The sequence below is a fragment of the Lingula anatina genome, chromosome 1, assembly GCF_051362555.1.
Source record: "Lingula anatina isolate TDL-2025a chromosome 1, LinAna3.0, whole genome shotgun sequence".
Classification (NCBI taxonomy): Eukaryota; Metazoa; Brachiopoda; class Lingulata; order Lingulida; family Lingulidae; genus Lingula; species Lingula anatina.
The window spans coordinates 71,905,721-71,919,212 of NC_141767.1; the positions used below are offsets into that span (position 1 = coordinate 71,905,721).

At 37.2% G+C, this 13,492-nt stretch overlaps 1 protein-coding gene across 2 annotated transcripts; it reads right to left on the minus strand.

Moving 5' to 3' along the window:
- Positions 1 to 3,032: 3,032 nt before the first annotated feature.
- LOC106168671 (acidic phospholipase A2 PA4-like) lies at positions 3,033 to 13,016 on the minus strand. Of its 2 annotated transcripts, none has more exons than XR_001239028.2 (3): positions 12,889 to 13,016; positions 4,409 to 4,574; positions 3,033 to 3,811 (listed from the first exon to the last, which is right to left on the minus strand). XR_001239028.2 is itself a non-coding variant. In XM_086995816.1 (3 exons), exons 1-3 carry the CDS (start codon positions 5,757 to 5,759, stop codon positions 3,661 to 3,663), a joined length of 423 nt encoding a protein of 140 aa, XP_086851942.1. In that variant the 5' UTR covers positions 5,760 to 5,835; the 3' UTR covers positions 3,033 to 3,660. The 2 variants fall into 2 exon arrangements, 1 of the variants encoding a protein (XP_086851942.1); XM_086995816.1 differs by lacking the exon at positions 12,889 to 13,016 and adding an exon at positions 5,654 to 5,835.
- Between the last annotated feature and the right edge of the window lie 476 nt (positions 13,017 to 13,492).

Sequence of the window (13,492 nt, forward strand, 5' to 3'; positions counted from 1 at the left end):
AGTCAGATAAACAGATTAACATGCCTCCTCCTGACACTGAGTTTTATCCATGGGGACTCTCACTGAATGCAGTCAGATAAACAGATTAACATGTCTCCTCCTGACATTGAGTTTTATCCATGGGGACTCTCACTGAATGCAGTCAGATAAACAGATTAACATGTCTCCTCCTGACATTGAGTTTTATCCATGGGGACTCTCACTGAATGCAGTCAGATAAGCAGATTAACATGTCTCCTCCTGACATTGAGTTTTATCCATGGGGACTCTCACTGAATGCAGTCAGATAAGCAGATTAACATGCCTCCTCCTGACATTGAGTTTTATCCATGGGGACTCTCACTGAATGCAGTCAGATAAGCAGATTAACATGCCTCCTCCTGACATTGAGTTTTATCCATGGGGACTCTCACTGAATGCAATCAGTTAAGCAGATTAACATGCCTCCTCCTGACATTGAGTTTTATCCATGGGGACTCTCACTGAATGCAATCAGATAAGCAGATTAACATGTCTCCTCCTGACATTGAGTTTTATCCATGGGGACTCTCACTGAATGCAATCAGATAAACAGATTAACATGTCTCCTCCTGACATTGAGTTTTATCCATGGGGACTCTCACTGAATGCAATCAGATAAGCAGATTAACATGTCTCAAGAGAAGACATGTTGTAGACGAGTACACTGGAAACAAGAGAAGACATGTAGACGAGTACATTGGAAACAAGAGAAGACATGTTGTAGACGAGTACACTGGAAACAAGAGAAGACATGTTGTAGACGAGTACACTGGAAACAAGAGAAGACATGTTGTAGACGAGTACACTGGAAACAAGACAAGACATGTTGTAGACGAGTACACTGGAAACAAGAGAAGACATGTTGTAGACGAGTACACTGGAAACAAGAGAAGGCATGTTGTAGACGAGTACACTGGAAACAAGAGAAGACATGTAGAGGAGTACACTGGAAACAAGAGAAGACATGTTGTAGACGAGTACACTGGAAACAAGAGAAAACATGTTGTAGACGAGTACACTGGAAACAAGAGAAGTCATGTTGTAGAGGAGTACACTGGAAAGAAGACATGTTGTAGACGAGTACACTGGAAACAAGAGAAGGCATGTTGTAGACGAGTACACTGGAAACAAGAGAAGACATGTTGTAGACGAGTACACTGGAAACAAGAGAAGGCATGTTGTAGACGAGTACACTGGAAACAAGAGAAGACATGTTGCAGACGAGTACACTGGAAACAAGAGAAGACATGTTGTAGACGAGTACACTGGAAACAAGAGAAGACATGTTGTAGACGAGTACACTGGAAACAAGAGAAGACATGTTGTAGAGGAGTACACTGGAAACAAGAGAAGACATGTTGTAGAGGAGTACACTGGAAACAAGAGAAGACATGTTGCAGAGGAGTACACTGGAAACAAGAGAAGGCATGTTGCAGAGGAGTACACTGGAAACAAGAGAAGACATGTTGCAGAGGAGTACACTGGAAACAAGAGAAGGCATGTTGTAGACGAGTACACTGGAAACAAGAGAAGACATGTTGTAGAGAAGTACACTGGAAACAAGAGAAGACATGTTGCAGAGGAGTACACTGGAAACAAGAGAAGGCATGTTGTAGACGAGTACACTGGAAACAAGAGAAGACATGTTGTAGACGAGTACACTGGAAACAAGAGAAGGCATGTTGTAGACGAGTACACTGGAAACAAGAGAAGACATGTTGTAGACGAGTACACTGGAAACAAGAGAAGACATGTTGTAGACGAGTACACTGGAAACAAGAGAAGACATGTTGTAGACAAGAGAAGGCATGTTGTAGACGAGTACACTGGAAACAAGAGAAGACATGTTGTAGAGGAGTACACTGGAAACAAGAGAAGACATGTTGTAGACGAGTACACTGGAAACAAGAGAAGACATGTTGTAGACGAGTACACTGGAAACAAGAGAAGACATGTTGTAGACGAGTACACTGGAAACAAGAGAAGACATGTTGTAGAGGAGTACACTGGAAACAAGAGAAGACATGTTGTAGACGAGTACACTGGAAACAAGACAAGACATGTTGTAGACGAGTACACTGGAAACAAGAGAAGACATGTTGTAGACGAGTACACTGGAAACAAGAGAAGACATGTTGTAGACGAGTACACTGGAAACAAGAGAAGACATGTTGTAGACGAGTACACTGGAAACAAGACAAAACATGTTGTAGACGAGTACACTGGAAACAAGAGAAGACATGTTGTAGACGAGTACACTGGAAACAAGAGAAGACATGTTGTAGAGGAGTACACTGGAAACAAGAGAAGACATGTTAATCTGAGGATCGTGTAGGTAGTACAATAGATTTACTGTGAAAACACCCTTAGTGAAAGTTGGAAAAATTCATTTGTGCAGTGGAATTACTGGTACTATTTGTTAATCCATGAAAGTGCATACTGATTTATTTTTATTTGTTTAAAGTAAATTCATTAAAGATTAAAAACAGTTCAGTGACAATTTCCCAAGGACTACTTTCCTTGGACAATCCTTGAGGACGATTTCCCTCTATTTCCCTTGAGCCATCTTCTCAGACAGAGCCACTGGTACCACTCCAACTTCCCAATGAGTGTAAGCAATGGGTGTAATCTTTATTGTGAATGTAGGCCTTTTCTGGTTGATTTATGTATAATTATGAGATGCATCAGCAAATGCATAAATATACTATTATTTAACCAGTTTATAGGATCATATAGTGGCTGGTGATATTTTATTTTCCTTGGGGAATTAACTTAAGGGGGACTTGTCTGAGAGCAGCCGTCTTGAAGGGATTGCCTTAAAACTGTACACAATATCAATACTGTAACCTACATGCCTGATATTCTTTCATTTTTCATTAAAAATGCTTGAAGTTTACTAGTAAATGTTGGTGATCCATATGATTTCCCACTTACTAATTAAGATTTCATCCTTGATGTGGTTCTGTTTAATGTAAAAATTTCCCACTTACTAATTAAGATTTCATCGTTGATGTGGTTCTGTAAAAATCCCCTGATATTTTATTCATTTAAAATTCCAATTATTTAAATCAGATACAGTTCATTTCAATTTTAATTTCAGTAACAGACTGAATACTGGATGCCTGATAATCTCAAGTAAAATAGCTTATATTGGTAATTGGTAATTTTTGCAGTGGTGATGATCTCCACAATAAATACCACACAATGGAAGCTGCTGTACGGTGTTAATTGATCACTACTGTCGGTCATTTTGAATAGATACCATCTTAGAGCGCATTCACAACAGCGGACTAACTGATCCACGGATGAAATATGGCCGACCCACTTGAATGCTTGTTGCGTAATCCCCGCGGGGAATCTATTCAGTGACTAATCGGGACTAAAGCGGCAAGCTTTTTAGTGGGTCGCCGTATTTTATTTGCGGATCTGTTACTCCGTTGTTCTGAATGCGTCTCCCGTAAAATAACATACAGGTATGTGTAAATGTTAATCAATTTAGTCATTGAACACTGAAGATTTATCTGGTCTCCAAAAGAATGTATGTAAGGCAGTAAATAAGGAATTTTTGGCAAAGGCTTACAGCATCCTTAAATCTAGACTAAAAATAGGCCTTTCTGACAATTTCTTCCATAAGACAAATCAGTTCCACCCCAGTTGCTGTGTTCTTCCGTCAATGGTAAAACAGACAGCTTTCAGTTTATCAAAGAAGAAAATCCCTACAGCAGTTGATATGTCGTCTCCATTCGTTTTCAAACATGAACGGAACGCCTCGTCGCAGGTGCAACTCAAACTGGAAACAAAGAAAAATATGTGTGTTTATACCAAACGGGCAGTTTCCGTATTTTTTTTAATATTTGAAAAATCATGTGCGGATAGGTTCACATCTGGGACTCTGATATAATACAGATAAGGCGCCGTTCCATCACACCTGGTGAAGTCCCAGCAACAAGATTATCCTTTAGATTAATGTGGTTGTGAACACGAAATATGTGCCTTGTGCAGTCAGACATACAAAACAGACATACAAAGGCGACTTTTTGGAGATTCTCGCCAGTCGTCAGGATCGTCTGCTAGAATTTGAAACTGAAGGCAGTTTAATCTCCGTGCGCGAATTAGATTTTTTTTTTTTTTTTTTGCAACAGTTTTAGAACTTTAAACAGTATCAAAGTAAATCAATGTTATATAATTCTTATCGGTAGCAAATGTTGCTTTATTCTGATTAAAAAATGCTCCAAAAACACAAGAATGACTAATCATTTAGAAGAAAATTCGAGTTATTATGGAGCTAACTTTTCGTCATAAGCTGCACAGGCCTAACCTACTGACATTGGCAAATTGATCTAAAAGTTCATTGGCCCGACATCATTTCTCAGCTATTAGCACTTACATGGCATTGAGTCTGAAGTTGAATATCCCATACTTGGATTGGAAAGCAGGAATATAGTCTGCACAGTTGTCATGGTCCCGACAGCAGATGTCACTAGCTCGGCCAGGACCCGAGGCTAAATCACTGTAGTTCTGGGCCGTACTTCCATAGCCGCACCACTTCGTACCTGACACATTGAAGGACGTGAAAACACTTAAAGTAAAATTTTTCACCCACCTCAACTTTACACTATCTTTTTATCTCTAACCACCCACATGGGAAATGTGAAAATATGTCGACATTCTGATATGATAAATTATCCAAACCGTTTCGTCGTATCAATTTGTCGCTCCAAAATGGGACTTTTTTATTATACAGTGTTATATGTTTGGTGAAATATGTAATAATAAATGATCGATTTAAACATGCATATACATGTGGACGTACGAAAGCTGAAGGTTGAGTTACAGAATATTTCTGTGTGATTATTTATACATGATCACAATAAAGACTTTACAAATGGTACAGCTCTTAAAGGGATAACAACCGTTAGTAAGATATCCAGATATATTGTAAACAACTCATAGATTTATTATAAATATCATTTTGCCACCTAAAAAGCGGTTAACACAATTATTCGGAAATTTGTGCTTGCCATCACATCACGTGACCTCCATAGATGACTACACTGTGTAATAATCTCTTAAGAGAATACTTTAATAGCACACGCCGATAATGTAACGGCACGGATGCCCGAGAGCAAGATTGAAGAAGCTGGCCACATAGGTGAACACTTTTTTTACTAAGTTAATATAGCTGAATCAAGGGTTTATCAGCGGCGACAGTGCCTACCGCTGTGAACGACCAACGTTGCCCATCCTAATCCCCCTACCATTATCACTGGCGGGGGTTTGCGCACTTGCGCATAAGATGTAGACAGCGCAAGCTACTAAAGTGTAGGTTTTTAAATGGCTACATGCAGTGTGTTGGCAATAAATCACGAATTGTACTATTTTCCTTTTTTTAAAAAGCTCATATTCAAAACCAACTTGTAATAAGAAGAAATATGACTGTCAACTTGGGGGGGGGGGGGGGAGAGGTAGAAAGACAATTTTCATACAAGGTCAATGTTTTTAATTATATGGAAATAAGCTAATACAGTTGGTAAGTACTACAAAGTTTGCGGAGGTCTATTGAAAATCATACAATAGATTTTACAGAAATCACACGAACATTCTACTTAACTAGAAAATATGTTTTTGTTACCTGGGAAAATGCCAATCCCACTGGAATTAACGTCTCTCTGAACTCGTCCCTCAGACTCACTAACACAGAATGTCGCTAAACATACCAATATTATCAAACGATTCATTGTGAATTCTTTCCAAAGGAATCCAATAGCCAGTTAACAGAGCAAGAGTAATACCAGATTTTGACCTATATATCTATAGCATCTGTTTAAAACCGAGCGGTTTATCACTTACATGTAGGGTAAGAGATAGAAGAGATAATGATAAAAGCTGCATGTTGTTGTTCGAAGGAGTTGAGCATCTGGAGGCTTTGGTTTGAGGAAGCGTTCCCATAAACCTATGATACTAGCTGGATCGATCTAACTCTGATGATATATTGGCTAAATTGCATCCATTGTGAGCGGCAAGGGGTAATTAACAATAGTAAATTGCCCCCTAGTTACTCAAAGGGGCGTGCCAGACAAAAGAGACCGCGACAAGGTTATTTTCAGTTGCACCCGGACTATGCACTATTACTAATAGACTGCATTCCCACAGATTTTAGATCGATCTATCCCCGTGGGGAGTCTCACTAGGTTACTGTCAGCTTAGCCGGCTTAAATGTCTGTCCCGCCTACTAAAAGCTGTAAGGGTGTAATTAACTTCCGTGCGCGCTCGGCTGACAGCAATTTAGCATGAACCCCCAGGGAGTTAAGTCGATCCAGATGGATCGATCTAAATCTGTGGGAATGCAGTCTTAGACATCATCAATGTAGTAGATCAAGATGAAACCTATGAGCTCCCAAATGTCCAAGAATGTGTGCGTCTCACAGGCAGAGATGGGAAGCCAGGACTTGTCAAAGTCGGTTCGACGCCCAAGAAGACAAAGTAAGCGTGCTTCGCAAAAAAAGAGAACATAAGGAAAAGCTAAGATTCAAGGTTAAGGAAGATCTGGATTAGTGCAAGCAAGCAAGAGTCATTGTGAACCCGGGTGGCCACAAATATTTCGTTACTAACCATGGCTTGATAAGGAAAAGTCAGCCGAAATGACCAGACGAGAACAAGAGTCGAGGTCAATTCAACCCAGATCACATCAATGCTGCAAACACAAGTGCCGGTGTGAACGTATTACAGGTCCGTCAAGAACCGAGACAAGTCAACCACCCAGGGTCATTTATCACTCTATCCCATCCACGCCATATCCAAATGATATATCCTGGACCCGTAGCCTCTTGTGTTATTAGACCTATGATTAACAACGCTTTTGCGCCCAGGACTCCGGTGCCACAACTTTCTAGAACCCTTCGAGAGGGACTAGCCTCGGAGTGGAACTGCGTCCGTCCGAGCAATGGATGGTCTCCTCGCCGTAATAACATTAAAATGCTGTGCTGAAATATTAACGGTGGTTTATCTAATAAATTGAAAAATCCTGCTTTTCTGAACTATACTAAATCATATGATATATTCGGTTTGACAGAATGCTGGTTTGAAAATGAGTCTGAATATGATATCCCTGACCTGACTGTGATTAATAAGTTTATTGTTGGAAATTTAAATACATACTCTGACCATGCTCTGTTAAATGTAAAACTTCGGGCCTTTTATGTACCTACACATGTTGATTGCGCTACGACTGTACGTAGTTAATGATACTAATACATGCCAAATTTAAATGGAATGAAAACCTGTTGACTGAAAGTAAAGCGGCACTTTTAGATAACATTAAGTTACTGGATGATTGCATTAGAAATAATAATCTTGCTGAGCAAGCAGGTTTGGAGGATTGCGTTACCTCTTTTGTTAGTGCACTAAAAATATAGGCAAACAGTAAATGCAAGGAAAATTGCAGCCAAGAGTATACCAAAAGAAAGTTCTCGTAAACCGTGGTTCAACGACCGATGTAAAGTATTGTTTAATAAATATATAAGGGCTCTATATGACTTTAATGCCTGTAAATCAGCCGACAACCACTCTCTATTACATGTCTGTAAAAATAAATATAAGAAATATGAATGTGGTTTAAAACGGGATAACTTAGAATACTTAAAGAAAAATAACCCTCGTGAATTCTACAAGAGATTTTCGAATCGGAAAAACTCAACACCAAACTTATCAATCAATGAATTCTTCCAGTATTTTAAGAACATGCACAGCGATGGACATGGAGGTGCTACACCTAGTGTTACTTTAGATTACGGAAATGGATCAATTTTTGATGAATTAAATACAGAATTAACAGTAGAGGATATCAAAGAATCCTTTAAAACTCTCAAGCGTAGTAAAATTCATGGTAATGATGGTATCTTAAATGAGTACTTTATTGAATTTTCTGAAATATTACTGCCCTACCTCCATATTATATTTAATGCAATGTTCGACAAAGGTTATTTCCCTAAGATCCTCTGTTACGCATTGATTGTTCCAATGTTCAAAAAGGGTGAATACTCTGATCCAAGTAACTATAGAGGTATAAGTTTAATTAGCTGTATGTGTAAACTCTTCACTTCTATTGTAAACGCAAGATTACTGGCATGGTCAGATAGAAATGAAATTATGAGTGACGCACAGTTTGGTTTCCGTCCTAAACATTGTACCACTGACGCAATTTTTGCAAAAAACACTTTAATTAGCAAAATTCTGTCCGAAAAGAGGAAACTATACTGTTGCTTCGATGATTATAAACAATGTTTCGATAGTATAGACAGAGCTAAGTTATGGTACAAATTAATCGAAGTTAGGAATAGGTGGCAAATCTATCAAATCCTTTTACCATAATGTGAAAACGGGCATATTGCTAAATGGAAAAATTTCAGACTTTTTTTAGAATAGTAGAGTTGTTCTACAGGGAGAGGTGGTGTCTCCTATCCTTTTTTCACTTTATGTTAATGACTGTGACTTAAAATTTTTAAAAAATGGTATGCAACCAGTTGAGATGAAAGACTTGTCACTTTTTTTTACTCATGTATGCGAATGATTTAGTTTTGTTTGCTGATTCTGCAATAGGATTACAAAACATGTTGAACTCATTAGCAATTAAGGCTGATAAATGGTCCTTGACTAAATGTAAAAAAAAACAAAGATATTGGTGTTTAGGAAGTGTGGTTGTTTAAAAGTAGGTTATATAAGGGCCAACAACTTGAAATTGTCGATGAATTTTGCTATTTGGGTATTACTCTCAATTTTAATGGCAAATTCTTCAAAGCCCAAAAATAATTCGCCTTGCAGTGTCGTAAAGCGATGTTTAGTCTGTATAGAGAGTGGACTGCTATGAGCCTGAGTCATAGCACTGCTCTTTCATTATTTGATAGTTATATATCTAGCATTGCTAACTATGGATGTGAAGTCTGGCGGCACCATCGTGCACCAGACCTCGAAATAGTTCATTTGGACTTTGGGGGATTTATTTTAGGGGTTAAGCGTTCAAATCCAGATGAAATTATCTATGCTGAATTTGGAAGGTTTCCTTTGTCGTGTACTAGGAAAACAAGAATAATAAAATATTGGTTGAAACTGAGGAAAACAAATAACTGCATCTTACAAGAATGCTTAACCTATCCTATGAATGAAGATCTGAATAAAACACCATGTGGCAACTGGATTTTTAAGGTGCATGACATACTTTTAGAAACAGGCTTCCATTAATTTTGGCTGTATCCAAGTTATTAAAATGAAAAGTTTATCATCTACCATGTTTAACCAAAATTAATGGATGTCCAACAGCAAGTTATATTTTCAGACATAAACGGATCTCGGAAATGCTGGCTATATAGACACCTCATTGTTACTATGCAATCTTACCTTACGAAGCCAATTTCAGCTCAAAATAAAAAATAATTAGTAAAATTAACACTTTCTTCGCACAAATTAGCAATAGAAACAGGTAGATATAGAAAAATCTCATTAGAACAAAGAAAGTGCTCACATTGTAATGAGATTGAAGACGAGTTCCACTTCGTCCTTGGGTGTTCTCGCTATATTAGTATCAGGAATAAGTTTATTAAGCCTTATTTTTGTAGAAAACTTTTGTCTTCAAACTTGTTCTCCTGCTGAATACTTCCAGTAAAAAGGAATTATGTAATTTAGCACGATACATTAAACAGGCGGGAAGTATCCAGCAGGGGTCAGATCTGCTATATATATGTGATTCTATGTATGAGACTGATGGAATATATAATTCCAAAGTAAATAAACTATATGTATACTCCGCAAGGTGTCGCCTGTGGAGGTCGAGCAGCACAGCCATGTTAACCATACGATTAACAGTGGCGAAGGTGGCAGGTACTTCCAAACATTTTTCACAACTGTGATTATATTCTAGAACATTTGGTGTATGTTTTCACTGTTCTAATGTTGCTGTGCAATGAATGTACACTGTAAGTTTGCCTGATAAAATGGTATTTTACTTAAAATACGTTCCATGTACATATATGAGATTAGCGTCACGGTTAGATAAAATCGAAAAAAATCGAGATAGTTTAAGGTACTGGTATATGCCATGCGAATTTAGCTGTCAAACTTTTTTTCAGTCAGTTGGTCCTAAACAATGTGTAAAGCAAGACGGAGGAATATCCGGGACGGAGGAATGGCGATCGAGAATTTTACTTACGTGGCGTCAAAGATTTTCCACAAGGTTTTTTGGATTACATATACGTGTCAAAAAATGAAGATAATATTTTCACTGTTTATAACCAGTCATTTGGATCCATTCAAACGTTTCTTCTGCCTTAAATCACAGATATACTACGGACAAGAACTCTTCCTGTTTCACCTAATTCAAAGCTTGTTTTTAGCTCAGTTTGTATACATATATAAAATGCAATTGGAAGACAAAAACGGCTTCAACTGGATAAATCTTATGATTGTTTTTACCACAATACACACTGTAAAATCGGAAATAAAGTACTCGAAAAAAAAAGCGCTTTATTCCTAATACTATATCTGAGTTTATATTATAGATATTTTATGTTCGCTTCAGTGTAACGAATTAGATATAACGTGAAGAGAATTTTTATTCATATTGATCTCTAATCAACTCGTATGATATGGATTGATTATCACAGTCAAATAAATCTTGTAAAATATGAAATCCTTTCTCATATAATAATTTATAAAATACAGACTGATATACCGATCATAAGAGGATGGTACCAAAGTGGACCCTTTGGTATGTTATTGTTTCCTTTTACTGGCAATTGTGAAGAAAATTCAGAAGTCTAGTAGTATTTTCTTCCCAAAAATCTCTGGTGCTTTCTCCCAACTTTTTTTTAATAATCGGGTCAGAAGTGACAAAGACCAGTGAGATTACATCGAGTGATTTCCGAAAATAGTCTAGCATATTAACTACTATCAAGAAGTTTACGTATCCATTTTAGTTTCAATGTTTTAATGAACGAATCTAAATGTACCATACGGTACCCCCCACTTTCATAGTCTTGAATATTTTTTTTTGCTATCATATCCTTCTTCCCATACCATGTAAACTAAAAAAAAAAATCTTTTCTATCTCCATTTCTAGCCATTTAAACAAATGAGTTTACTTTAACCCTCAAGTGACCGAGTGGGGTCATTTACGACCCCAGCCATATGATTTAATGTGCCATCTCTTTATTTTTTATTCGATTTTTCTTTCCTTGCATGAGTTTGTCAGTCTACAAATCCTACACACTTTCACAGTTTTTTGTAGGGATCAACCAATTAGTGTGGCGAATACATCACAAACTCTTGTGGGGTCATTTATGACCCCAAAGAGAGGTATTGGTTTTTAAATATTAGTTTTTAAATTTTATTCAAATGTTTTGCCCATGCAACACTGACAGGAAAATGTCACATGCATGTGCTCCATGCAACCAGCCAGTGTGCTCAAAACATAGGCATAAATAAGTGGTTTGTAAAGATTGTGCTTGAAGTGTTACTAATAGTGCATCGCTGAATCTAATTTCAGTAGCTTCGTTGGAACGTGTTCTCATAACTGGGTCTCTCATTTTGGCGGTTACAAATTTCGGGTATGTCGGAAATCTAAACAATTATGTCGATATCACATTATACATATATTGACAAATTGTTTGTGTGGATTTTGATTATACACAGATGTGGTAGTAACATATATGTAGGTTGACTGAATGTGTTCTAAGTAGTATGACTTCCTTACCAGCATTAGGGTAGTCCCTACTCGGCAAGTCAGCTAATTATTCTTATTGAAGTTAGCAGGATACAATATCAACATAAGTCGAAATATTTTTACTCAAAGTAATTTTGTAATGTACTTTTTTCATTTAGTGTGGCAAATAAAAAGAGAAATATTTCTGCAAGTGGTAACTGACAAGGACTGTCTAAATACCGGTGTAATGTTGTTCTTAAAATCTGTGCTTGGTTATTCCATGCAATAAACGTATTATTACCAAATACTTATTACATTAGATCATTATAAAATACTTGTCTTAAATCCTGGGAGTAGAATAGGTGTGATAAACCCTCAGCAGCATTTTATAATAAGGATCCCTGTACAGAGCACAATGGGGTCATAGATGACCCCACTTGGTCATTTCAGTCAGTAAAATAGCTTGGTCTCTTGAGGGTTAAGACACACGCACCCTTTCTTTAAAGTTCAATAAGTCAGAGTTCCCACAATTATTGTTCTGAAAAATACAATTTAGGTATTTGAACCACGGCTAGCCCGAACAAAAGACTCGGTCGTGCTGTATTCGACATACAAACACGTCATGTACGAGTGCGTTCCACGCTCTGTTGCACTCACGTTACTCACTAGCTAATAAGGGCCCAGTATCTGTATGTCGGGTCCTAGCGCCCACCACGGATCAGACAACAGTTAAAACAAGTCGTTTCTCAAACTTTTAATATCATGAAACAGCATTTACCCAAAAACTGAAAATTCGCGTTCTCGAATTTGAACGCCAAGTTACTCCCAACACACAATGTGAAAACTAAAGTTTTATCTACACTTCCAAAGTATAATGTATTTCCTGCAATACTCATAATGCACAGTCAAGTAAGCATTATGAATAGCGTTCATGAAGTGGACCAAATCAAATAGACAGTAACTAAAGGAATACTTGTATTGGGTTAGGTTTTACGAATCAATTGAATTTTGTCTTTATTTTTAAAACTCCACTGCACCCTATTGCATTGTAGTACTGCTTGTCATTAAAAACGTACAGAACCACCTTACAATTAAAAAACTACCTTACAATATTCCTTACAAATAAAACAATAGTCCTTATAAGATAAATACAGGAGATTAAAGATAAAACTTACATAATTAGACGAAAGAAAACCACTGCTACACCCTCACTGGTCAGAGTCTGGTCTGAGAGTGGTCTGAGTGTGTCTTTGGTCTGAGTGAAGATGAATGTGACACAGAATCACATGAGTGAGCATATTCAGTTGTTACACCTGAGTGGCATAGTGAGCAGTGATCAGATTTGTGAGCTTATTTATTCCAGCACGTCGGTTGTTCACTTCGCAAAAATGCAGTAATCATTTATCTCTGCAGCACTAAACTAATTACATAACTTCAAAAACTAATTATATTGTAAACAAATAAAGATAAATTTTTAACACCACATTTCTTTTGAAATCTTAAATTATGAAGTATGTTCATACTGTAATTATACTTGAACTAGTAAAGAAAGCAGAATTATATAACATCATCAGTGACATACAAGTATGATCTATACACAATGCTTCACTAGTAGTTTAGAACAATTATATATCATTAATAGGCATTAATAAACCCAATTTTCCGACACATATTTATTCCTTAATTTCTTTGATTTTAGTCCCCCTCCCATTTTGAGAAATGTAAACAGTAGGTGTACCATCATCACAAAACCCTTAGGGCACATTCTCATAGATTTTA

Excerpts from the sequence above, each read along its gene's own strand:
- LOC106168671 (XM_086995816.1), bottom strand. The coding sequence starts at position 5,759 with ATGAATCGTTTGATAATATTGGTATGTTTAGCGACATTCTGTGTTAGT. Across the intron at positions 4,575-5,653 it reads TGGGATTGGCATTTTCCCAG|GTACGAAGTGGTGCGGCTAT; the intron begins GTAACAAAAACA and ends TCAATGTGTCAG. Across the intron at positions 3,812-4,408 it reads AACTTCAGACTCAATGCCAT|TTTGAGTTGCACCTGCGACG; the intron begins GTAAGTGCTAAT and ends CTTTGTTTCCAG.